At 42.3% G+C, this 27,746-nt stretch overlaps 1 protein-coding gene across 7 annotated transcripts in view; it reads right to left on the bottom strand.

The window, feature by feature from the left end:
• Nucleotides 1-27,746, bottom strand: part of LOC115194075 (fibroblast growth factor receptor 2) — a 135,268-nt gene that overhangs the window by 95,017 nt on the left and 12,505 nt on the right. For 5 of the 7 annotated variants that reach the window (XM_029753419.1, XM_029753421.1, XM_029753420.1 and 2 more), the window contains exons 3-4: nucleotides 6,517-6,786; nucleotides 5,911-5,985 (exon numbers count right to left, since the gene is read on the bottom strand). The exons of 1 other annotated variant lie outside the window; for it this stretch is intronic. In XM_029753419.1, coding sequence (XP_029609279.1) covers nucleotides 5,911-5,985; nucleotides 6,517-6,786 — 345 coding nt within the window. The remainder of the gene's footprint in view (nucleotides 1-5,910; nucleotides 5,986-6,516; nucleotides 6,787-27,746) is intronic. One more of the 7 variants, XM_029753422.1, reaches the window with a different exon arrangement.

Here is a 27,746-nt window from a genome sequence, read left to right as displayed (position 1 = left end):
CAACCTTACGGTTAACTAGTCCAACGCTCTAACCACCTGCTTTACTTTGCACTCCACAAGGAGCTTGCCTGTTACGCGAATGCAGTAAGAAGCCAAGGTAAGTTGCTAGCTAGCATTAAACTTATCTTATAAAAAACAATCAATCAATCATAATCACTAGTTAACTACACATGGTTGATGATATTACTAGTTTATCTAGCCTGTCCTGCGTTGCATATAATCAATGCGGTGCGCATTCGCGAAAAAGGATGGTCGTTGCTCCAACGTGTACCTAACCATAAACATCAATGTCTTTCTTAAAATCAATACACAAGTATATATTTTTAAGCCTGCATATTTAGTTAATATCGCCTGCTAACATGAATTTCTTTTAACTAGGGAAAATGTGTCACCTCTGCAACAGAGTCAGGGTATATGCAGCAGTTTGGGTCACCTGGCTCGTTGCGAACTGTGTGAATACTATTTCTTCCTAACAAAGACAGCCAACTTCGCCAAACGGGGGATGATTTAACAAAAGCGCATTTGCGAAAAAAGCCCAATCGTTGCACAACTGTACCTTATCATAAACATCAATGCCTTTCTTAAAATCAATACACAGAAGTATATATTTTTAAACCTGCATATTTAGCTAAAAGAAATCCAGGTTAACAGGCAATATTAACCAGGTGAAATTGTGTCAGTTCACTTGTGTTCATTGAACGCGTCAGGGTATATGCAACAGTTTGGGCCGCCTGGCTCGTTGCGAACTAATTTGCCAGAATTTTACGTAATTATGACATAACATTGAAGGTTGTGCAATGTAACAGGAATATTTAGACTTAGGGATGCCACCTGTTAGATAAAATACGGAACGGTTCCGTATTTCACTGAAAAAAATAAAACGTTTTGTTTTCGAGATGATAGTTTCTGAATTCGACCATATTAATGACCTAAGGCTCGTATTTCTGTGTGTTTATTATATTATAATTAAGTCTATGATTTGATAGACCAGTCTGACTGAGTGGTGGTAGGCACCAGCAGGCTCGTAAGCATTCATTCAAACAGCACTTTCGTGCGTTTTTCCAGCAGCCCTTCGCAATTCTTCAAGCATTGCGCTGTTTATTACTTCAAGCCTATCAACTCCCAAGATTAGGCTGGTGTAACCGATGTGAAGTGGCTAGCTAGTTAGCGGGTGCGCGCTAATAGCGTTTCAAACGTAATTTGCTCTGAGACTTGGAGTAGTTGTTCCCCTTGCTCTGCATGGGTAACGCTGCTTCGAATCGTATAGAGAGAAATAGTCCTATAATTCCTATAATAACTACAACCTAAAATTTCTTACCTGGGAATAGTGAAGACTCATGTTAAAAGGAACCACCAGCTTTCATATGTTCTCATGTTCTGAGCAAGGAACTTAAACGTTAGCTTTCTTACATGGCACATAATGCCCTTTTACTTTCTTCTCCAACACTTTGTTTTTGCATTATTTAAACCAAATTGAACATGTTTCATTATTTATTTGAGGCTAAACTGATAGTATTTAAGCATCATATTAAGTTAGTATTGTTGTAATTGTCATTATTACAAATAAGTAAATACATTTTTGGGGGGTTTTTCAGGTTTTTGGTCCTCCAATAATCGGTATCGGCATGAAAAATCGTAATCAGTCGACCTCTAGTCAGGATGCTCTCGCTGGTGCAGCTGTAAAACCTTTTGCGGATCTGAGGATCCATGCCAAATCTTTTCAGTCTCCTGAGGGGGAATAGGTTATCTCGTGCCCTCTTCACAACTGTCTTGGTGTGCTTGGACCATGTTAATTTGTTGGTGATGTGGACGCCAAGGAACTTGAAGCTCTCAACCTGCTCCACTACAGCCCCGTCAATGAGAATGGGGCCGTGCTTGGCCCCCCTTTTCCTGTCGTTCACAATCATCTCCTTAGTCTTGATCACGTTGAGGGAGCGGTTGTTGTCCTGGCACCACACGGTCAGGTCTCTGACCTCCTCCCTATAGGCTGTCTCATCGTTGTCGATGATCAGGCCTACCACTGTTGTGTCATCGGCAAACTTAATGATGATGTTGGAGGCGTGCCTGGCTGTGCAGTCATGAGTTAACAGGGAGTACAGGAGGGGACTGAGCGCGCACCCCTGACGGGCCCCAGTGTTGCGGATCAGCGTGGCGGATGTGTTGTTACCTACCCTTACCACCTGGGGCCGGCCCGTCAGGAAGTTCAGGATCCAGTTGCAGAGGGAGGTGTTTAGTCCCAGGGTCCTTAGCTTAGTGATGAGCTGCTGCCAACATATTGACTCAAATCTCTAGCCACTTTAATAATTGGATGTAATAAATGTATCACTAGTCACTTTAAACAATGCCACTTTATAATGATTACATACCCTACATTACTCATCTCATATGTATATACTGTACTCTATACCATCTACTGCACCTTGCCTACGCTGCACGGCCATCGCTCATCCATAGATTTATATGTAAATATTCTTATTCATCCCTTTACACTTGTGTGTATAAGGTAGTTGTGAAATTGTTAGATTACTTGTTAGATAGTACTGCACTGTCGGAACTAGAAGCACAAGCATTTCGCTACACTCGCATTAATATCTGCTAACCATGTGTATGTGACCAATGTTCTTGGTTATGTTAGTGTTCTGCTTGACACATGTTGGTACTACAGACTCAGACAGGAAGAGGTTGAAAATGTCCGTGAAGACACTTGCCAGTTGGTCAGCGCATGCTCGGCGTACACGTCCTGGTAATCTGTCTGGCCCTGCGGCCTTGTCAATGTTGACCTGTTTAAAGGTCTTACTCACATCGGCTGCGGAGAGCGTGATCACACAGCCGTCCGGAACAGCTGGTGCTCTCATGCATGTTTTGGTGTTACTTGCCTCGAAGCAAGCATGTAAGTTATTTAGCCTGTCTAGTAGGCTCGTGTCACTGGGCAGCTCTCGGCTGTACTTCCCTTTGTTGTCTGTAATAGTTTGCAAGCCCTGCCACATCAGACGAGCGTCGGAGCCGGTGTACTACGATTCAATCTTAGTCCTATATTGATGCTTTGCCTGTTTGATGGTTCGTCGGAGGGCATAGCAGGATTTCTGGTTAGTGTCCTGCTCCTTGAAAGCGGCAGCTCTACCCTTTAGCGCAGTGCGAATGATGCTTGTAATCCATGGCTTCTGGTTGGTGTATGTACGTACAGTCACTGTGGGGGCGACGTCATCGATGCACTTATTGATGAAACCAATGACAGATGTGGTGTACTCCTCAATGCCATCGGAAGAATCCCGGAACATATTCCAGTCTGTGCTAGCAAAACAGTCCTGTAGTTTAGCATCTGCTTTACATGACTACTTTTTTATAGACCCAGTCACTGGTGCTTCCTGCTTTAATTTTTGCTTGTAAGCAGGAATCAGGAGGATAGAATTATGCTCAGATTTGCCAAATGGAAGGCGAGGGAGAGCTTTGGATGCGTCTTTGTGTGTGAAGTAAAGGTGGGCCAGAGTTTTTGGTTGAACATTTTTGGTTGCACATTTAACATGCTGATAGAAATGAGGAAAAACTGACTTAAGTTTCCCTGCATTAAAAGTCCCCGGCCACTAGGAGCGCCGCCTCTGGATGTGCGTTTTCCTGTTTTCTTATGGTGGTATACAGCTCATTGAGTGCGGATTTAGTGCCAGCATCGGTCTGTGGTGGTATGTAGACAGCTACGAAAAATACAGATGAAAACTCTCTAGGTAGATAGTGTGGTCTCCAGCTTATCATGAGATACTCTACCTCAGGCAAGCAAAACCTCAAGACTTCCTTAGATATTGTGCACCAGCTGTTATTTACAAATACGCAGAGGCCCCCACCCCGTGTCTTACCAGAGGCTGCTGTTCTATCCTGCTGATAGAGTGTATATCCCACCAGCTGTATGTTATTAATGTCATCATTCAGCCACGACTCGGTGAAACATAAGATATTACAGTTAATGTCCCGTTGGTAGGATATACGTGCTTTCAGTTTATCCCATTTATTTTTCCAGCTATAGAACGTTGGCTAGCAGTACGGAGGGCAAAGGCAGATTCGCCACCAGTCGTCCGATTCTCACAAGGCACCCTGATCTCTTTCCGCGAAATCTCTGTTTCCTTCTCCGGCGAATGATGGGGATGAGGGCCTGTTCAGGTGTTTGGAGTATATCCTTCCTGTCCGACTCATTAAAGAAAAACTCTTTGTCCAATTCGACGTGAGTAATCGCTGTCCAGAAGCTCTTTTTCGGTCATAAGAGACGGTAGCAGCAACATTATGTACAAAACAAGTTACGAACAATGCAAAAAAACTAACAAAATATCACGGTTGGTTAAGAGCCAACAAAACGGCAGCCATTCCCTCCGGCGCCATCTTCAGTAATGTGTTGTATTGGATTTGCCCTAAACATAGAACTTTGTGTTCATTAAAGAGTTAATTTCTTTGCCACACTTTCTTGCAGTATTATTACTTTGGTGCCTTGTTGCAAACAGGATGCATGTTTTGGAATATTTTTACTCTGTACAGACTTCCTTCTTTTCACTCTGTCAATTAGGTTAGTATTGTGGAGTAACTATTGTTGATCCATCCTCAGTTTTCTCCTATCACAGCCATTACACTATTTAAAGTCACCATTGGCCTCATGGTGAAATCCCTGAGTGGTTGTATCTTTGTAGTGTCTGACACAGGAGGTTGGTGGTACCTTAATTGGGGAGGATGGGCTAGTGGTAATGGCTGGAGCGGAATTTGTGGAATGGTGTCAAATACATCAAACGCATGGTTTGATGCCATTCCATTGGCACCTTTCCAGCCATTAGTATAAGCCGTCCTCCCCTCAGGATCCTCCACTGGTGTCTGAGTATATTGATACACCATCCAAAGTGTAATTAATAACTTTACCATACTCAAAGGGATATTCAACATCTGCTTTTATTATTTTTACCCATCTACCAATAGATGCCCTTTGCGAGGTATTGGAAAAGCTTTCTGATCTTTGTGGTTGAATCTGTGTTTGAAATTCACTGCTTGACTAAGGGATCTTACAGATTGTATAGTGTGCGGTACAGAGATGAGGTAGTAATGTTAAACACTATTATTGCACAAAGAGTGAATCCATGCAACTTGTTTTGTGACTTGTTCAGCAAATTTCTGCTCCTGAACTTATTTAGGCTTGCCATAACAAAGGGGTCAATTTGTAAAAATTTCAAAAAACATAATTCCAGTTCGACATTATGGGATATTTTGTGTAGGCCTGTGAAAAAAATCTAAGTATACACAGTAGTATTTACTATATAAAAGTGTTTTTTCCACAGACTAGTAGTGTTTTTGCAGAAATTACAATAGAATTTACTACAGTGTTTTATTTCCGGATAATACAATAATATGTACTATACTACAACATTATATAGTAAGTACCACACATGATCGAGAGATACTACAGTATGTAGTATAGTATTCCACAGTATACTACATTTTACTATAGAATTCTAAACTGTAGTCTTTTTTAATGTGGGTCACAAACACCCTCAGAACAAATATACATTCACAGCACAAACAGACTCCCAGACTCAGTACATACAGAGGAATGCAACAGTATAGCTGATACTTCACAACAGATTTTAAATAATATAAAATAACCAGATTAGGTAACATACATACAATACAACCGTCTTCTCTGTTTCCAGTAGAATTTTAAAAAGTAACTTTAGTCATGATGACATTTGATCTCATGGTCGATTGTCCAAGCCTTTGCCCTCAGTTCCACAACAGTGTTATCATCTAACAATGAGGGTAAAAACAACCAAAAAACGACAACCTTTTTGCTGAGTTCACATATTGCCCACAGGCCCCCACTACAGAAGACAATAGTCATGGCATCTGCTGCCCACACTGTCCCCACAATACTATGCCCATACTCACTTATCTGCTCTCCGTCCGCCCCCACGTCCTCCGATCGTTCTGTGTCGTCCTCATCGTCCCCAGACGAGATGGCATCTGTAGAGATGACCACGGTTACTTACTGCCATCTCTGGCACCCTCAGGACAGCTGCAGCCAAACATATACACTCACACTGCTAGGCAGGCACACACACGCATGCACATACATGCACTGATGTGTTGAGGATCAGGTGATGTAATAGTGACGTTTACATTAGTCACTAACCTATGTAAGAAAAGCTAAATAACTTTAAATTAACTACATGAACCAAAAAAATAAACACCCAGTCCACAGCCCTTCCATGGCCATTTGCCAACTACACCATTGCAAAGGCAGCACCACCTCTCAAGAACAGGGATGTAGGTGCAACTCGAACCCTCACAGGTAAAGTAGCTGAAGCCACATTGCAGTCCAGCGACTATCCACTCTGCCTACACTGACTGTACTCTCCATGACACGCCATATGTGTATACCAGAGCAATATAAAAGCATACTATAAGACCTACACCATGCCCTTGTCCTGCCCTAACAAGCTGGCCGACTGGCTGGTTACTCTGTCCTGCCTCCTTCATGGCACCCTGACTCACCTGTGACGTTCACTATGAAGCAGAGCGTGTCACTGCCCTGCGGGCCCACAGTGCTGCACGCGTACAGCCCAGAGTCCTTGGGCGTGGCGTCGCGGATCTGCAGAACCTCCTGTTCTATCAGGGTGCGGTTGTTGGCCCCCAGAGTGGAACCATCCTTAGTCCAGGTGATGGCTCCGGGCTCCCCGGCCAGAAGGCAGCTGAGCTTCAGCAGTTCCCCCGGGTGCACCGAGCACACGGTGGGCTTAGAGATTTGGTATTTGGTCGGAGGCTCTGCAGAGCGAAGGGAGGGGAGGAGGAAAGTGAGGAGGGTTGTGCACAGAAAGGAGGCAGGAAACTCAGGGAAAAAGGTGGGAGAATAAGAAATAAGCAATAGTGTAAAAAAAACCACACATAACCCCATGGATGCACTTAAATCAACGTCATGCCAAGAGGAGCGATACAGTGAGAGAGAAGAGGCCCAAATACTTTAATCTTAAAACCATAAATTAGGACGTCAACCCCATAACCCCTTGTGGATCCATCAGTCAGCCACACTCTAAACATTATCTTGTGTTGGGTTGTGCTTTCATGAGTAAAGCATGCAGTTATGGCCCAAAGCAGAAGGTGGAGAGTGGACAGTGGTGTGGAGGTAGAGCCTGTAAGAGTAACAACCAATAATTGTGCCCAGACAGAGACAGAAGAAATACCCTTTCAGAAGAAATACCAGGCAGCCAGTGTGAAACAGCAGGGAAAGCAAGATACCTCCAAAATGAAAATATATACAGTACCAGTCAAAAGTTTGGACATACCTACTCATTCAGGGGGTCTTCTTTATTTTTACTATTTTCTACAATGTAGAATAATAGTGAAGACATCAAAACTATTAAATAACACATATGGAATCATGTAGTTACCAAAAAAGTGTTAAACAAATCAAAATACATTTATTTTTTTGCCTTGGTGACAGCTTTGCCTAATCTTGGCATTCTCTCAACCAGATTCACCTGGAATGCTTTTCCAACAGTCTTGAAGGAGTTCCCACATATGCTGAGCACTTGCTGGCTGATCTTCCTTCGCTCTGCGGTCCAACCATCTCAATGGGGTTGAGGTCAGGTGATTGTGTAGGCCAGGTCATCTGATGCAGCACTCCATCACTCTCATTTTTGGTCAAATAGCCCTTACACAGCCTGGAGGTGTGTTTTGGGTCATTGTCCTGTTGAAAAACAAATGATAGTCCCACTAAGCCCAAACCAGATGGGATGGTGTATCGCTGCAGAATGCTGTGGTAGCCATGCTGGTTAAGTGTGCCTTGAATTCTAAATAGATCACTGACAGTGTCACCAGCAAAGCACCCCCACACCATCACACCTCCTCCTCCATGCTTCACGGTGGGAACCAGACATGCGGAGATCATCCGTTCACCTACTCTGCGTCTCACATGGCGGTTGGAAAAAACATCTCAAATTTGGACTCATCAGACCAAAGAGCAGATTTCCACCGGTCTAATGTCCATTGCTCATGTTTCTTGGCCCAAGCAAGTCTCTTCTTATTATTGGTGTCCTTTAGTAGTGGTTTCTTTACAGCAATTCGACCATGAAGGCCTGATTCACGCAGTCTCCTCTGAACAGTTGATGTTGAGATGTCTCTGTTACTTGAACTCTGTGAAGCATTTATTTGGGCTGCAATTTCTGAGGCTGGTAACTCTAATGAACTTATCCTCTGCAGCAGAGGTAACTCTGGCGGTCCTCATGAGAGCCAGTTTCATCATAGCGCTTGATGGTTTTTGCGACAGCACTTTCAAAGTTCTTGACATTTTCCGGATTGACTGGCCTTCATGTCTTAAAGTAATGATGGACTGTCGTTTATCTTTTCTTATTTGAGCTGTTCTTGCCATAATATGGACTTGGTCTTTTATCAAATAGGGCTATCTTCTGTATACCACCCCTACCTTGTCACAACACAACTGATTGGCTCAAACGCATTAAGAAGGAAAGAAATTCCACAATTTAACTTTTAACAAGGCACACCTGTTAATTGAAATGCATTCCAGGTGACTACCTCATGAAGCAGGTTGAGAGAATGCCAAGACTGTGCAAAGCAGTCATGAAGGCAAAGGGTGGCTACTTTGAAAAATGTCAAATATAAAATACATTTTGATTTGTTTAAAACTTTTTGGGTTACTACATGATTCCATAGGTGTTATTTCATAGTTTTGATGTCTTCACTATTATTCTACAATGTAGAAAATAGTAAACATAAAGAAAACCCCTTGAATGAGTAGGTGTGTCCAAACTATTGACTGGTACTGTAGTGCATTACTTTTGACCAGAGCCATATGGGACCAGAGCCTTACTTTGGAACTATGTGCCCTGGTCAAAATTGGTGCACTATATAGGAAATAGCGTGCCTTTTGAGATGCTACCTATACGTTGACATGGGAGTGAAAATTAATTCCTGTCCCGTCTTGTCAAATTTTTCCCGGTACTGTCCTGATCCTGCAACAGTTATATAACCGTGGGTACTTTCCTATCCTATCCCAATCAAAATTCACTCCCATCCTGTCCCATGCTAATTTTTACACGCAGAAAAAAGGAATAACTTTCTGCTTTAGCTACTCGTCTGTCCCCTGCTCTGCATGTGTGTAGCCATAGCAACTGATCCATTTGGCTGCTGCATAGCGCTCATAAGACACTTGCATGCACACACAGCTGATAACAACCACATTACGTGATTTTGGCAATGAAGGCAGCCCTTCTACTTACCCAGAGTCGGATGAACTCATGGATATGGGACGTTGGGTCACGATTTCGAAACATTTGGCCTCAACAAGATTAAATGCCGCACATATCTGCCACCCTACTCTTTACCTCAGATGGCATGGGTTTAGTTAAATACGCAAACAATTGGGCTTGACCGGTAACGTTGTTGGTACTAGAGCAGCTATGCTGCTTCTGGCTGCTTGTCCCGTTCTCCAGTTGGTATTTGATTAAACCGCTGCATTTTTTTTTTACAAGCCGTGTAATCGGTTTCTTCGTTGTCAAAGACATCTATCAACTTCAGCAAAAACATCGGTCTTTCCTTTTATTGACTCTAATGTTAGTGATGGGTCCTTGGCTGCAACGAGACATTGCAATTCCTCTCTTGAAGGCTTCATCATTCCCTGACGTACATTGGCATCTGAGGTAAAGTAGTGACTGGCAGTGGCTACAACTATATTCGTTTTTTTTTAATGAAATGCATGACATATTGTTAACCCCCCCACCCCCTGTACTGCCCATTCCTGTGGACTGTCGATCCTGACCCAAACTAACCTCTAGAACTTCACTCCCATTCCTGTTCCCATGTCTCTCTGCGATGCCACAGCTGCATGGATTCAATCCACCTTTCTGAACGCATTATGAGTGAGCATGGAAAACCATTAGGCTATTGGTTTAGACACTGATATGATGCCAATGTAAATTGGATATTGCAATGTATATTGAATCCAGGCCCAGTCACCCCCAGGCTCTCCCACACATTCTGACATAACACCTACACACAAGTGTTTCTCCTAGGAAAGAGTTAGCTGGGGGGAGTGGGTGAATGCAGGGTCTTCCTGCGGAGGTCAGAAGATGGGGTCTTTCTGGGGCATACATCTATACACCCCCCCAAAACGTTTTTTTTTTGCAGTGGCAGCCACGATTTAGCACCGGCATGACCCCACATACACACAGAGACAGAGAGACAGAGAGACAGAGAGACAGAGAGACAGAGAGACAGAGAGACAGAGAGACAGAGAGGCAGAGAGGCAGAGAGACAGAGAGACAGAGAGACAGAGAGACAGAGAGACAGAGAGACAGAGAGACAGAGAGACAGAGAGACAGAGAGACAGAGAGAGAGAGAGAGAGGATTCTCTGGATAAACAGATCTCAACACTCAATAAATGATGAGATGACCTGGCCTTCATTTATTAAAAAAATGTTTATTGATGAGCAAAACACTGTGTGTGCGTGCGTGCATGTGTGTTCTTTCTCAGGAAAGGGGCTGAGCTGGGAAAGATTAAAAGGATTTAAGGGGAAAATAAACTCCCAACAACAATGAAAACATTTATTAAAATCTCCAGTTCTGTATGTGTCTAACGTGTCTTTTGGCTGACTGTCTACATTAGGCTAATTGTACACTAATATTTACAGGCATAGTTGATTAAGATTACTTTATTGGTCAATCGCATACAAGGTCCAACTGAAATGTTTGTTCCCTCGTATAACCTAACCCCTCCGCAAGACACACATACATACATACATACATAATACAGCTTTTTGGAGATGTACAGTGGCTGCCACACTGGGTGCCCGAGGAGCTGTTGTTGTGGGAGGTTAAGTGCCTTGCTCAAGGGCAAAATGGCAGGCAACGGCATATAGGACTTGATACCCTCCAGTTGCCAGCTAATTTCCCACCAGATTTTTCCAGACGGATCCAGGATTCAATGCAGAAACCCTCCAGTTGCTGGCTTTCTTCTCTAACCGCTAGGCTACCTGCCACCCCAGGTATAGAAGCATTCCCAACCGTTCCTGTACCTCAGCACAACCTTTTCTCTTTCCTTCACTCCTGAAATAAATGTACCTTTCCCTCTCTACCCACCACCACCACCCAGTGTGTTTGGTCTGGAGAGGAGTGCGTGTTGATTGATGGGGGCTATATTCAGCACCTTTGTTTTCCATTGTACCGGGGGCCACTCTGTAATTTAATTTAATAGTTATTGAATCTGCATTTCTCTCCATTGTGTAATCAACGACTTTGGAAAGAGCTGTTGTGTTAGCCTGTTGCCTGATTCAGGCCTTGGCCTCAGTTAGGGAGCTAGGCCTCTCTCTCTCTGTCTGTTAACACAGAGAAGAGAGAAGAGAGAGAACGGGTGTACAGAAAGCCGATATGCACAGAAAAAAATCTGTCGGTGGTCCTGGAGTTAAAAGAGAACTTGGGTAAATACAATGGGGGATTTTCACTTGACATGTGGAATGACGAATTTCGAGAAATACGCACGGTGGGCTTTTGGTTTCTCTCCCTCTTAAAACAGAAATAAATAATTCTAAATAACAAACTGGCTTTATTTACATATAAGTAAGAAAGTCTCACCCCATTTTCAAGAATGGCCTTTTCCAGTTTATTTAGATTACAATCGCTCACTTTTGGTTATTTGAAACAAAATAATTTCCAAAATACTGTTATTTTTAAAACAAGCCATAGAAAGTTGGTTGCAATTTCAGTAAAAAAAAAAAACATTAAAAGTAAGGAACTTGTGTCGGCCCTGGATTAAAGACCAAAATTGTGATAAATAAAAATATGTACCAGTTTCATTTAAGGACCACGGGTAACAAGTCTAATATTAAAGAAGTTTCGAGGTATTGCTCGCCTGAGGTAGAGTACCTTACGATAAGCTGTAGACCACATTATCTACCAAGAGAGTTCTTATCTATATTATTCGTAGCCGTCTATTTACCACCACAGACCAATGCTGGCACTAAGACCGCACTCAACCAACTATATAAGGCCATAAGCAAACAAGAAAACGCTCATCCAGAAGCGGCACTCCTAATGGCTGGGAACTTTAATGCAGGCAAACTTAAATCAGTTTTACCAAATTTTTACCAGCATGTCACATGTACAACCAGGGGGAAAGCAAACTCTAGACCACCTTTACTCTACACAGATGCATACAAAGCTCTCCCCCACCCTCCATTTGGCAAATCTGACCATAATTCTATCCTCCTGATTCCTGCTTACAAGCAAAAACTAAAGCAGGAAGTACCAGTGACTCCCTCAATACGGAAGTGGTCAGATTATGTGGATGCTACGCTATGGGACTGTTTTGTTAGTACAGACTGGAATATGTTCTGGGATTCATCCAATGGCATTGAGGAGTATACCACCTCAGTCATCGGCTTCATCAATAAGTGCATCGACGACATCCCCCCACAGTGACAGTACGTACATACCCCAACCAGAAGACAAAAGGAACACCTATGTGAGAATGCTATTCACGGACTACAGCTCAGCGTTCAACACCATAGTGCCTACGAAGCACATAATTAAGCTAAGGAACCCTGGGACTAAACACCTCCCTCTGCAACTGGATCCTGGACTTCCTGACGGGCCGCCCCCAGTTGGTAAGGGTAGGCAACAACACGTCTGCCACGCTGATCCTCAACACTGGGGCCCCTCAGGGGTGTGTACTTAGTCCCCTCCTGTACTCCCTGCTCACCCACGACTGCGTGGCCAAACACGACTCCATTACAAACATTACGTTTGCTGACACAACAGTGGTAGGCCTGATCACCGATAATAATGAGAGAGGTCAGAGAACTGGCAGTGTGGTGCCAGGACAACAACCACTCCCTCAATGTGAGCAAGACAAAGGAGCTGATGGTGGACTACTGGAAAAGGCAGGCCAAACAGGCCCCCATTAACTTTGACGGGGATGTAGTGGCGCGGGATGAGAGTTTCAAGTTCCTTGATGTCCACATCATGGTCCAAACACACTAAGATGGTCATGAAGAGGGCACAACAAAACCTTTTCCCCACCAGGAGACTGAAAAGATTTTACATGGGTCCCCAGATCCTCAAAAAGTTCTACAGCTGCACCATCGAGAGCATCCTGACCGGTTGCATCACCGCCTGCTATGGCTACTGCTCGGGATCTGACCGTAAGGCGCTACAGAGGGTAGTGCATAATAGAGGTCGACCGATTAAATCGGAATGGCTGATTAATTAGGGCCGATTTCAAGTTTTCATATCAATCGATAATCGGTATTTTTGGCCACCGATTTGCCAATATCTTTTTTTCATTTTTTTTTTAAACTAGGCAAGTCAGTTAAGAACACATTCTTATTTTCAATGATGGCCTAGGAACGGTGGGTTAACTGCCTTGTTCAGGGGCAGAATGACAGATTTTTATCTTGTCAGCTTGGGGATTCAATCTTGCAACCTTACGGTTAACTAGTCCAACGCTCTAACCACCTGCTTTACTTTGCACTCCACGAGGAGCCTGCCTGTTACGTGAATGCAGTAAGAAGCCAAGGTAAGTTGCTAGCTAGCATTAAACTTATCTTATAAAAAACAATCAATCAATCAATCATAATCACTAGTTAACTACACATGGTTGATGATATTACTAGTTTATCTAGCCTGTCCTGCGTTGCATATAATCGATGCGGTGCGCATTCGCAAAAAAGGACGGTCGTTGCTCCAACGTGTACCTAACCATAAACATCAATGTCTTTCTTAAAATCAATACACAAGTATATATTTTTAAACCTGCATATTAAGTTAATATTGCCTGCTAACATGAATTTATTTTAACTAGGGAAAATGTGTCACCTCTGCAACAGAGTCAGGGTATATGCAGCAGTTTGGGCCGCCTGGCTCGTTGCGAACTGTGTGAATACTATTTCTTTCTAACAAAGACAGCCAACTTAGCCAAACGGGGGATGATTTAACAAAAGCGCATTTGCGAAAAAAAGCACAATCGTGCACGACTGTACCTAACCATAAACATCAATGCCTTTCTTAAAATCAATACACAGAAGTATATATTTTTAAACCTGCATATTTAGCTAAAAGAAATCCAGGTTAGCAGGCAATATTAACCAGGTGAAATTGTGTCAGTTCTCTTGCGTTCATTGAACGCAGAGTCAGGGTATATGCAACAGTTTGGGCCGCCTGGCTCGTTGCAAACTAATTTGCCAGAATTGTACGTAATTATGACATAACATTGAAGGTTGTGCAATGTAACAGGTATATTTAGACTTATGGATGCCACCAGTTAGATAAAATATGGAACGGTTCCGTATTTCACTGAAAGAATAAACGTGATAGTTTCCGGATTCGACCATATTAATGACCTAAGGCTCGTGTTTCTGTGTGTTTATTATATTATAATTAAGTCTATGATTTGATAGAGCAGTCTGACTGAGCAATGGTAGGCACCAGCAGGCTCGTAAGCATTCATTCAAAACAGCACTTTCGTGCGTTTTGCCAGCAGCTCTTCGCAATGCATTGCGCTGTTTATGACTTCAAGCCTGTCAACTCCCAAGATTAGGCTGGTGTAACCGATATGAAATGGCTAGCTAGTGAGCGTTTCAAACGTCACTCGCTCTGAGACTTGGAGTAGTTGTTTCCCTTGCTCTACATGGGTAACGCTGCTTCGAGGGTGGCTGTTGTCGATGTGTTCCTGGTTTGAGCCCAGATAGGAGCGAGGAGAGGGACAGAAGCTATACTGTTACACTGGCAATACTAAAGTGCCTATAAGAACATCCAATAGTCAAAGGTATATGAAATACAAATCGTATAGAGAGAAATAGTCCTATAATTCCTATAATAACTACAACCTAAAACTTCTTACCTGGGAATATTGAAGACTCATGTTAAAGGAAACCACCAGCTTTCATATGTTCTCATGTTCTGAGCAAGGAACTTACACATTAGCTTTCTTACGTGGCACATAATGCCCTTTTACTTTCTTCTCCAACACTTTGTTTTTGCATTATTTAAACCAAATTGAACATGTTTCATTATTTATTTGAGGCTAAATTGATTTTATTGATGTATTATATTAAGTTAAAATAAGTGTTCACTCAGTATTGTTGTAATTGTCATTATTAGAAATAAATAAAATAAAAACATTGACCGATTAATCGGTATCTGCTTTTTTTGGACCTCCAATAATCGGTATCGGCGTTGAAAAATCATAAAATCGGTCGACCTCTAGTGCGTACGGCCCAGTACATCACTGGGGCCAAGCTTCCTGCCATCCAGGACCTATGTAATAGGCGGTGTCAGAGGTAAGCCCATAAAATTGTCAGAGACTCCAGTCATCGTAGTCATAGACTGTTCTCTCTGCTACCGCATGGCAAGCGGTACCGGAGCACCAAGTCTCAGACCAAAAGGCTCCTTAACAGCTTCTATCCCCAACACAGAAGACTGCTGAACAATTAATCAACCCCCCCCCCCCCCCCGCTGCTACTCGCTGTTTATTATCTATGCATAGTCACTTCACCCCTACCATGTACAAATTACCTCAACTAACCTGTACACTGACTCGGTAACAGTACCCCTGTATATAGCCTCGTTATTGTTATTTTATTGTGTTACTTTTTATTATTTTTTACTTTCGTTTATTTGGTAAATATTTTCTTAACTCTCCTTGAACTGCACTGTTGGTTAAGGGCTTGTTCGTAAGCATTTCACAGTAAGGTCTACACTTCTTGTATTCGGCGCATGTGACAGTTTGATTTGATTTACAATGGTGTTTGCGTTCCATTGGTTGCCCTTCTCTTGTGGCAACAGGTCCCAATTGTTGTTGCTGTAGTAGCACACTGGTATTTCACCTGATATGGGAGTTTATCAATATTGGATTTGTTTTCAAATTCTTTGTGGGTCTGTGTAATCTGAGGGAAATATGTGTCTCTAATATGGTCATAAATTTGCCAGGAGGTTAGGAAGTGCATCCCAGTTTCCACCTCATTTTGTGGGCAGTGGGCACATAGCCTGTCTTCTCTTTCTCTCTCTCGCTCTCTCTCCCTTGGTGACAGTTATTATTAGCATGTCTATCAAGTGTGATAGACTGGCGCTGTCTCACTCCTCTCCTCTCTTCATTCACACCATCCTGACAAGAAGTAATCATGCTCCCTGAGAGACTACGGCAAAAGTGCTGCAACCAATTCGCACACCAGAATACACTCGTCTATCTATCTGTCTTTCTCACTCCATCTGTCCAACTGTCTGTCATATCTGTGAGTAGACTAAGCACCAACAGTACAAGTATCAAAGGAGCATGAGATACGTATACAGAGAGCAGTGGGATTTTCTAAAAGGTGTGTGATCATAAAACAGACACTGCTGTAAACTAGCTAGCTCTTCCCGCCCACCTCTCTCGCCTTTAGTTTAGTGGATAATGGGATGGTATGACTGAAAGTCATTACAAAGTGTACACACACACATGCATAAGCATGCAGACGTGTAACAGTTGTTAAAGTACTTTGTGAATTTCACCAGGTTCATATATTAATATCGCATGTTGATTTGTTATTATGCATGCCTGCATCCTGGGAATAGGGGAGTGTGTACTTACGTTTTGCCCTGCGTGCTTGTGCTCAAATCATTTTGATGCACTACGAGAGGTAGGCAAGCTTTTTCTGTCGTCAGAAAAGTTTGATTATTTTAAGCATAAAGTCATACACACAGTGTTTTGTTCATAAATAATGTTGTATATTTAGAGGTTACTCATAAGTGGATGGTATTGTTAAGATGCACTTATATTTGTACTTTTTAAGATGATATTTACATTCTGAATTCAACATGTGGTTAATAGCTAGCTAAGATATTAGCAGGTATTAGTATGTGTGAACGATGGCTAGCTCATCAAATGATCCCAGTCCCTTGTATTGCGCATCTGTTGTAGAAAGGGGCGACGATTCGCAGAACATATGTGCTCTACAAATGTATTATTTTCTTTTGGATGCAGGTATGTGGTTTTAACTATGTAAAATATATGTTGTGTTGATGCATAATAAGGACAGGCTGTACTCATTTTGATGCACTATGAGAGAAAGGGGTGACGATTCGTAGAACATATGTGCTCTACAAATGTTTTATTTTCTTTTGGATGCAGGATGCAGAGTGAATTCTGATTAATTAAAAACGACCTGATCTCCAAAGTCGACGTCTATAGTCTCAATCAACCACACACACACACAACGCAGAATTACAGCGGTGCAGTACAGCACCGGTTTCACATGCACACACTGACACACACACCTCAAACTATGCTATAGGCTGCATACACTCCCCTTTTTCAGTGTTCTCTCTGTCCTTTGACTTAAATCTCAGGACTATAATTTTTATCCCCTCTCTTCACTCTCATTAGGGGCTCACAGAAATCCTGTGAATAGCTATTGTTATTGTCTGCATAATTTGGGGGGGAACTTGGTCAAATAACTCAAGCATAGATTTTTTTCTAATTCGGCACACATAAACTGGAGGTCATGAGTAAATTGGTAAAAAAGAATGACACTGATTGGCCTATGGGGTGCACTGTTATAGGTAGTCTCACGTAAACCCTTATATCCATTGCCCCGTTTGATCTAGAAACATATGTAGGTGTCTTTCCTCATGTTGAACAAATTTGCTGCAAGGACCCATAAGGTCTGTCAGGATAGATTTTCCTCCATCTTGGAAATCCTGGAAAACCTTTGACAAACTTCTGATGAACCATTGAACATCTTTTAACTTAGTTTGAAAAATTGGTTAAGAGATGCCTGAGTTATTGATAAATCAGGAAATCTGATTTCACGTGTCCATTTGTAAATCCACTACACAATGGCCTATTAACTTGAAACGTTTTAGGGTCATCAGACGTTATTATGATGAACCATGTTAAGTTTGACATTGATATCTTAAAAAATAAGGGCACTATTAACAATTACTTTTTTCTTACTATGTAAATCTAATGCTTAAAATAACGATAGTAAATGTTCTCATGGACTAAAAGTCAGATTCTCTCCAAATTTGGTCTTTGGACTCATCACAATAGTCTAGGGATTTGAATATTTCCCTTTCAAGACATATCTAGATAAAAGGGCTCCGATATGATACCGGAACAATACGTTTTAGTTCGGTTTGATTAGAGGACGAATTGATGTGATACAATGCAATAACCTGTTGCATAAACACATGCATTTTTCATTCTAAATTAAAATCTGCTGCTGATAGAGCTAATGAGCTGGATCTGTCTGAACTGACTTCTGTGCGTGTGCGTGTGTGTGTGTGTAAATTATGTATTCCTATGCTGTATGTACTAGGGATGTGACAAATTGACAATTTTGATTAACATTTAAACTGCCATTTCTTTTCCGGTTTTCCGTTAACTTCTTCGGGATAGGGGGCAGTATTCGGAAGTTTGGATGAATGAGGTCCCCAAAGTAAACTGCCTGTTACTCAGGCCCAGAAGCTAGGATATGCATATAATTGATGGTATTGGATAGAAAACACTCTACAGTTTCCAAAACTGTTAAAAATAATGTCTGTGAGTATAACAGAACTGATATGGCAGGCGAAAACCCGAGGACAATCCATCCAGAATTATATTTTTTTCAGCTCACCCCTGATTCCTATGGCTGTCAATGGGAATATAAAAGGAATACCTCCCAGATTGCAGTTCCTAGGGCTTCCACTAGATGCAAAAAGTCTTCAGAAAGAGTTTAAGGCTTGTTTTTTTAAAAATGAGCTAGAATTTGTAGTTTTTGTAAGTGGCTCCCATTTTGGCTGTAGTGTTTGTGGTGCGTTCCGGTGAGGGCGCGCACTTCGTTATTTATCTCCGGTAATGACAATACGATTCTCCGTCTTAACTTTTATCGTTTATTTACATATTAGGGTACCTGAGGATTGATTAGAAACGTTGTTTGACTTGTTTGGAAGAAGTTTATTGGTAACTTACGGGATTCATTTGTATGCATTTTGAACGAGGGAAACCGGTGGATTACTGAGTCAAGCGCGCCAACTAAAATGACTTTTTTGGGATATAAAGAAGGACTTAATCGAACAAAAGGACCATTTGTTACGTAGCAAGGACCCTTGTGATTGCAACCAGATGAAGATCTTCAAAGGTAAGTGATTTATTTTATCGCTATTTCTGACTTTCGTGACACCTCTGCTTGGTAGGAAGAGTATGTAATGCTTTTGTGTGTGGGGCGCTGTCCTCAGATAATCGCATGGTGTGCTTTCGCCGTAAAGCCTTTTTGAAATCTGACAAAGTGGCTGGATTAACAAGAAGTTAAGCTTTTAAATGATGTATGACACTTGTAGTTTTATGAATGTTTAATATTACGATTTTTGAAATTTGAATTTCGTGCTCTGCAATTTCACCGGATGTTGTCAAATCGATCCCGCTAGCGGGATCCGAGCCATAATAAACAATAAGAAAAAAAATCATAAAACTCCTTTAATTTACAATTCAGAATAATGGTCCTATTACATAGGGCCGGGGAATGAAGCTACTGCAACCCTTTAGAGACAGAGAACGCAGGTACAGTAACATGTCAATAGTGACAATTGATAAGACAATTTAAAGAAAGTGCTGCAATTCAGTAGAATTCTGCTCCAATGTAAAATGTTCAGTATTTTTTCAGTGACAACAATAAATGTCGCTGATTGATGTACTGCTGTGTTGTTTTTTATGCATTTTTTTTATGGTATGGGAGCACCGGCAGCAGGCTGGGTGCAGCAGCTCAGGATTATTTGATTTACAGTTCTTGTTGCCTAGTAATGGACTTTAGTCCCTTCAGAAGAGGCATTCGTTTTTACAGACAAGTAAAATGTCCGTTCATATCACCAGAGAAGGTTTTGTGTCTGCATTTCTTTTTAAACGTAGTGTACCCTAACAGACAAACAAACAGGCCGCAGCCGAGGCACTTTCCAGGGGTCACATTCCATTATGTCTGCAATTTAATATGAGGCAAAAACTAAGAGTAGGCTACCCTGTGCTTGCAAGACTGGCCCGAAGACATCGGTGCCATGAATAGGCTAGGATATTCTGCACGCAACAGACCGAAGACTGAACACACACTTGCATCATTAGCAAAGAGACAGAGCAGACAAGCGTGCTCAAATGTTTTGGTAATCTGCATCTCACGTCTTGTCTTGCATGCCTTGCAAATTCACCAAGTAGCCTAAAGGCCCCAGGCCTTCATAGCCTATCGGCTATAAACACAGAAAATAATATATATGTTTTGTGATAACTTTATTAAGTGGGGGAAAAAATGTTAAAAAAATGTTTTAACGTTAAGGATCACAACTTCATTTCTACGTTTTAACATTTAAATGTTCACACCCCTTGTATGTACTATGCAGGCACCTGAGCTGAGCCATAAGGGAGACTAGCCATCTACCACCCCACTACCACTATCAGATTAGCCTGTTTTTTGTCCACCCACACTTTGGTTTTGACATCACCATCACCCACTAATTAACCTGCCATTTTTCCTGACTAAGTGTAATGTATCAATATTTGTCATTTATATATTAGCTATGAAATAGCCAATGAAAAAATTATATTCTCTTCTCTCAAAAGTGATTGCTGTCCTTGTTATACAGGTCAAAGTTGATAATTTCATATCTAAAAATGACACTGCTTGTTTAAAGAAAAACTACCAAAACTATTCCTGATGGAGAACCTGAAAAATCAAAATAATATCTATTGTAAGCCCGTTCAGCAGGTATAGCCAGATGAGAATTGTGCCTCCAGCAGCCTATCTGTAATCCGGTAAAACACAATTTTCAACCACACATAGATAACAATAATCTAGCAAATGATATACAGTTGAAGTCGGAAGTTTTCATACACTTAGGTTGGAGTCATTAAAACTCATTTTTCAACCACTCCACAAATTTCTTGTTAATTAACAAACTGAAGTTTTGGCAAGTCGGTTAGGACATCTACTTTGTGTATGACACAAGTACTTTTTCCAACAATTGTTTACAGAGAGATTATTTCACTTATAATTCACTGTATCACAATTCCAGTGGGTCAGAAGTTCAGATACACTAAGTTGACTGTGCCTTTAAACAGCTTGGAAAATTCCAGAAAATTATGTCATGGATTTAGACGTTTCTGATAGGCTAATTGACATCATTTGAGTCAATTGGAGGTGTACCTGTGGATGTATTTCAAGGCCTACCTTCAAACGCAGTGCCCCTTTGCTTGACATCATGGGAAAATGAAAAGAAATCAGCTAAAACCTCAGAAAAAAAATGTGTAGACCTCCACAAGTCTGGTTCATCCCTGGGAGCAATTATCAAACGCCTGAAGGTACCACGTCCATCTGTACAAACAATATTACGCAAGTATAAACAACATGGGACCACGCAGCCGTCATACCGCTCAGGAAGGAGACGTGTTCTGTCAACTAGAGACGAACGTATTTTGGTGCGAAAAGTGCAAATCAATCCCAGAACAACAGCAAAGGACCTTGTGAAGATGCTGGAGGAAACGGGTACAAAAGTATCTATACCCACAGTAAAACGAGTCCTATATCGATATAACCTGAAAGGCCGCTCAGCAAGGAAGAAGCCACTGCTCCAAAACCGCCACAAAAAAGCCAGACTACGGTTTGCAACTGCACATGGGGACAAAGATCATACTTTTTGGAGAAATGTCCTCTGGTCTGATGAAACAAAAATAGAACTGTTTGGCCACAATGACCATCGTCATGTTTGGAGGAAAAAGGGGGAGGCTTGCAAGCCGAAGAACACCATCCCAACCATGAAGCACTGGGTGGCAGCATCGTGTTGTGTGGGTGCTTTGCTGCAGGAGGGACTGGTGCACTTCACAAAATAGATGGAATCATGAGGAATGAAAATTATGTGGATATATTGAAGCAACATCTCAAGACATCAGTCAGGAAGTTAAAGCTTGGATGCAAATGGGTCTTCCAAATGGATAATGACCCCAAGCATACAAAGTTGTGGCAAAATAGCTTAAGGACAACAAAGTCAAGGTATTGGAGTGGCCATCACAAAGCCCTGACCTCAATCCCATAGAAAATTTGTGGGCAGAACTGAAAAAGCATGTGCGAGCAAGGAGGCCTACAAACCTGACTCAGTTACACCAGCTTCGTCAGGAGGAATGGGCCAAAAGTCACCCAACTTATTGTGGGAAGCTTGTGGAAGGCTGCCCAAAACATTTGACCCAAGTTAAACAATTTAAAGGCAATGCTACCAAATACTACTGTAAACTTCTGACCAACTGGGAATGTGATGAAAGAAATTAAAGCTGAAATAAATCATTCTCTCTACTATTATTCTGACATTTCACATTCTTAAAATAAAGTGGTGATCCTAACTGACCTAAGACAGGGAATTGTTACTAGGATTAAATGTCAGGAATTGTGAAAAACTGAGTTTAAATGTATTTGGCTAAGGTGTATGTAAACTTCTGACTTCAACTGTAGGTTGTCACTCAACTATTAAAGCCTAATATCAGGCATGCCATTTTAGCATTTGAATGCTGAAGATTCCTCGCAGATGAGCAAGATCAGGGACAGGTCGCCTACCTCCCGTTGGTCAGCATGGTACTTTCGGAAGTACATTTGAATACATTTTTAACATTTGAATACATTTTCTGACCGGTGAATGCGTGGACCAATGCACTTGAATCTTAAACATTTGAATCAGAGACTGATGTGTATCGGTGAATTGTTACAGCCCTACAATAGTCCCTAAAGAGTTTAAGAAAATAATATTGATGCACTCGAACATTGCCACACTATACCAGTAAATGCATATTAGCACACGCTAATATGCTAAAATATGGTAAAACTACAAAATAAATCTTCTTCGCATGAACCATAGAACCAAATGACACCAAATGTTTAATTTAGGCCTATGGTACATGTCTTAACTCACTTTGGAATAGGTAAGTGTAGGGCTGCGCGATTTGGGAAAAACATTTACAAAATATTGTGATTGCAATTTTACTTGCGATTATAGATTTTTATTTTTTATTTAACCAGGTAGGCTAGTTGAGAACAAGTTCTCATTTGCAACTGCGACCTGGCCAAGATAAAGCACAGCAATTCGACACATACAACAACACAGAATTACACATGGAATAAACAAAACATACAGTCAATAATACAGTAGAACAAAAGAAAACAAAAACTCTATATACAGTGAGTGCAAATGAGGTAAGTTAAGGCAATAAATAGGCCATGGTGGCGAAGTAATTACAATATAGCAATTAAACACTGGAATGGTAGATGTGCAGAAGATGAATGTGCAAGTAGAGATACTGGGGTGCAAAGGAGCAAGATAAATAAATAAATACAGTATGGGGATGAGGTAGGTAGATAGCCCATCTGTAAACAGCCCATCTATGTACAAGTGCTGTGATCTGTGAGCTGCTCTGACAGCTGGTGCTTAAAGCTAGTGATGGAGATATGAGTCTCCAGCTTCAGAGATTTTTGCAGTTCGTTCCAGTCATTGGCAGCAGAGAACTGGAAGGAAAGATGACCAAAGGAGGAATTGGCTTTGGGGGTGACCAGTGAGATATACCTGCTGGAGCGCGTACTACGAGTGGGTGCTGCTATGGTGACCAGTGAGCTGAGATAAGGCGGGGCTTTACCTAGCACTAGATCAAAACATTTGGGTAAACTGCTGGAATAATAGAAAAAGAATGATCATTAAAACATTTTTGTTGGAATACAGAGGGCACTTGAAATGCAGTTTTTTTGGGCATGACAATGAAAGAAAATGTAAGGGAGGCGATTGTTGTGACAGAGTAGGAACCAAAGTGTTGATCAGTGTTTCCCATGGGACCCTAATTAGACTTAAATAGATAGATACATTCAGACAAAGATTTTAAGAACAAGCTGTTGCACAAACAATGCTGATATACTCCACCACTGGTACCGGCATGTATTAGAGCAACAGTTTACTAGCAAGATTTGCCTTATCTCAGTGGATTTAGCTTTTGACAGGTGCATGCTGTTTCCACTGACATTGCATGTCAGAGCAAAAACCAAGCCATGAGGTCGTAGGAATTGTCCGTAGCGCTCCGACACAGGATTTTGTCGAGGCACAGATCTGGGGAAGGGTACAACAACATTTCTGCAGCATTGAAGGGTACCAAGAACACAGTGGCCTCCATCATTCTTAAATGGAAGAAGTTTGGAACCACCAAGACTCTTCTTAGAGCTAGCGGCTCAGCCAAACTGAGCAATCGGGGGAGAAGGGTCTTAGTCAGGGAGGTGACCAAGAACCCGATAGTCACCCTGACAGAGCTCTAGAGTTCCTCTGTGGAGATGGTTTTCTTTCTGGAAGATTCTCCCATCTCTGCAGCACTCCACCAATCAGGCCTTTATGGTAGAGTGGCCAGACGGAAGCCACTGCTCAGTAAATGGCACATGACAGCCCGCTTGGAGTTTGCCAAAAGGCACCTAAAGGACTCTGACCATGAAAAACAAGATTCTCTGGTCTGATGAAACCACGATTGAACTCTTTGGCCTGAATGCCAAGCGTCACGCCTGGAGGAAACCAGGCATCAAAGTGTGAATACTTTCAGAAATGCACTGTATATGTCCTTAGAAGCTGTGTGAATATAAAGTCACTGTAACCTTAGATGGCTGCACCATACCAAAATGATACCATGACAAAAAAAGTGGGAAGAAGGACATATTTCCCATTTTTTTCAGGTTCTCTCTCTTTAAAACATTCACACTCTCAAAACTCTCACACTTTCTTTTAGAATAACAACAACATTGGAAGTTCTAAGTCCACAACAATGCTTAAACTACATCAGTGGACCCTTCTTGAGGTCTGAGAAAAATCTGAGAAATTTAGATTTTTTTTGTGTAGTTAGCATTTAATTCAGGTGTGCACCAGCCAGACAAATGTGTTTTGCTAGTGTAAGTAGCAAACTTTTGATGGAGTTTTCAAAACAAATGATAGAAATAATCATGATTCTGCAAAGTAGGCATAGGTTACTTTGTAGTAACTTCTTAATTGCCTTTCCATCTACCCAAAAATGGTTAAGATAATGTAACTGCATTCCAAGATGGCATAGCAGTCAGGCGTCTTTGTCTTCGTCTTGTCGTGTCCCATGTATATTCTTTTTATCTTTTTCTTTGCATATATTTTTTACATATTTTTCTTAGCCTCAACTTCAACATACAACACCCGCCTCACCCAGTGTGCTATGGATCTGCTATTTACTTTACTGTAGAACAGGAACCCCCAACAGAAGCTAGCCAGCTATCTAGCTATGAGCTAGTAGTCAGCTAGCGGTCATCAGCTAACCTTTAGCAGGGACAACTCCTGCCAGTCTGCTCAGTGCAATTCAACCCATAGCATATCGGACTTCTTTTCTCCATATCTCCGTATTCCTACCGCAAGCTCTGAACCTTTTCACCTGGATCATCGCAGCTAGCTAGCTGCTATCCGAGTGGCTACTCCTGACTAACGTCTCTGTCCCGAAGCAAGCACCAATTAGCCTGGAGCTAATCTCCCAGCTAGCTGAAGAGGTCCATCAGCCACTCCTTTGGCTACAATACCTATTTTGCCAATTGGCCTGGACCCCTTTCACTGCCGATAAGTAGCCCCGCTGATTCATCACGACTGGTCTACCGACGTGATCCGCCCGAGGGTTTTTTTCAACAGGCTCCTCCGTCGCGACGTAACCCTGAATGCCCATCTGCTAGCCTGCTAGCCGTGGCCCGCTAGCTGTCTAGAGCATATCGGACTGTTAGCTGAAGAGGTCCATCAGCCAATTTCTTGGGCTACTATACCTACTTTGCCAATTGGCCTGGACACTGATACTACACGGAGCCCTGCTGATCCATCATGACTGCTCTGCTGACATAACCGCACGATGGGGCTACAACAGACTTCTTCCGTCGCGACGTCCCTCTAAGGTCCTTCTGCTAGCCTGCTAGCAACCGGCCCGCAAGCTGTCTGAATCGCCCTTTCGCCAGCCCGCCTAGCTACTCACTGGACCCATTGATCACTCGGCTACGCATGCCTCTCCCTAATGTCAATATGCCTTGTCCATTGCTGTTTTGGTTAGTGATTATTGTCTTATTTCACTGTAGAGCCTCCAGCCCTGCTCAATATGCCTTAGCTAACCCTTTCTTTCCACCTCCCACACATGCGGTGACCTTACCTGGTTTAAATGGTGTCCCTAGAGACAATACCTCTCTCATCGTTACACAATGCCGAGGTTTACCTCCACTGTATTCACATCCTACCATACATTTGTCTGTACATTATGACTTGAATCTATTCTATTGCACCCAGAAACCTGCTCCTTTTACTCTCTGTTCCGAACGTACTAGACGACCAGTTCTTATAGCCTTTGGCCATACCCTTATCCTTCTCCTCCTCTGTTCCTCTGGTGATGTAGAGGTTAATCCAGGCCCTGCAGTGCCTAGCTCCACTCCCATTCCCCAGGCGCTCTCACTTGTTGACTTCTGTAACCGTAAAAGCCTTGGTTTCATGCATGTTAACATTAGAAGCCTCCTCTCCAAGTTTGTTTTATTCACTGCTTTAGCACACTCTGCCAACCCGGATTACCTAGCCGTGTCTGAATCCTGGCTTAGGAAGGACACCAAAAACCCTGAAATTTCCATCCCTAACTATTACATTTTCCAACAAGATTGCAACTCCGCCCCCTTGGGCAGTTCTATCTACTGCAGAGATAGCCTGCAGAATTGTCTTACTATCCAGGTCTGTGCCCACACAATTCAAGCTTCTACTTTTAAAAATCCACCTTTCCAGAAACAAGTCTCTCACCGTTGCCGCTTGCTATAGACCACCTTCTGCCTCCAGCTGTGCCCTGGACACCATATGTGAATTGATTGCCGCCCATCTATCTTCAGAACTCGTGCTGTTAGGTGACCTAAACTGGGACAGGCCACCCCGGCGATCCTACTATCTAAACTTGATGCCCTCAATCTCACACAAATTATCAATGAACCTACCAGGTACAACCCCAAATCAATAAACACGGGAACCCTCATAGATATCATCCTAACCAACCTGCCCTCCAAATACACCTCTGCTGTCTTCAACCAGGATCTCAGCGATCACTGCCTCATTGCCTGCGTCCGTAATGGGTCTGCGGTCAAACGACAACCCCTCATCACTGTCAAACGCTCCCTAAAACACTTCAACGGACAGGCTTTTCTAATCGACCTAGCCAGGGTATCCTGGAAGGATATTGACCTCATTCCATCAGTAGAGGATGCCTGGTTATTCTTTAAAAGTGCTTACCTCACCATCTTAAATAATCATGCCCCATTCAATTTTTTTTTAACCAGGAACAGATATAGCCCTTGGTTCACTCCAGACCTGACTGCCCTTGACCAGCACATCCTGTGGCGTACTGCATTAGCATTGAATAGCCCCCACGATATGCAACTTTTCAGGGAAGTTAGGAAGCAATATACACAGGCAGTTAGGAAAGCAAAGGCTAGCTTTTTCAAACAGAAATTTGCATCCTGTAGAACAAACTCCAAAAAGTTCTGGGACACCGTAAAGTCCATGGAGAATAAGAGCATCTCCTCCCAGCTGCCCACTGCACTGAGGCTAGGAAACACTGTCACCACCGATAAATCCACGATAATTGAGAATTTCAATAAGCATTTTTCTACGGCTGGTCATGCTTTCCACCTAGCTACCCCTACCCCGGTCAACAGCCAGGCACCCCCCACAGCAACTTGCCCAAG

Source organism: Salmo trutta, chromosome 5, assembly GCF_901001165.1.
Source record: "Salmo trutta chromosome 5, fSalTru1.1, whole genome shotgun sequence".
NCBI lineage: Eukaryota > Metazoa > Chordata > Actinopteri > Salmoniformes > Salmonidae > Salmo > Salmo trutta.
Note: the sequence above shows the minus strand (reverse complement) of the source record. Positions and strands in the feature narration are given on the sequence as shown.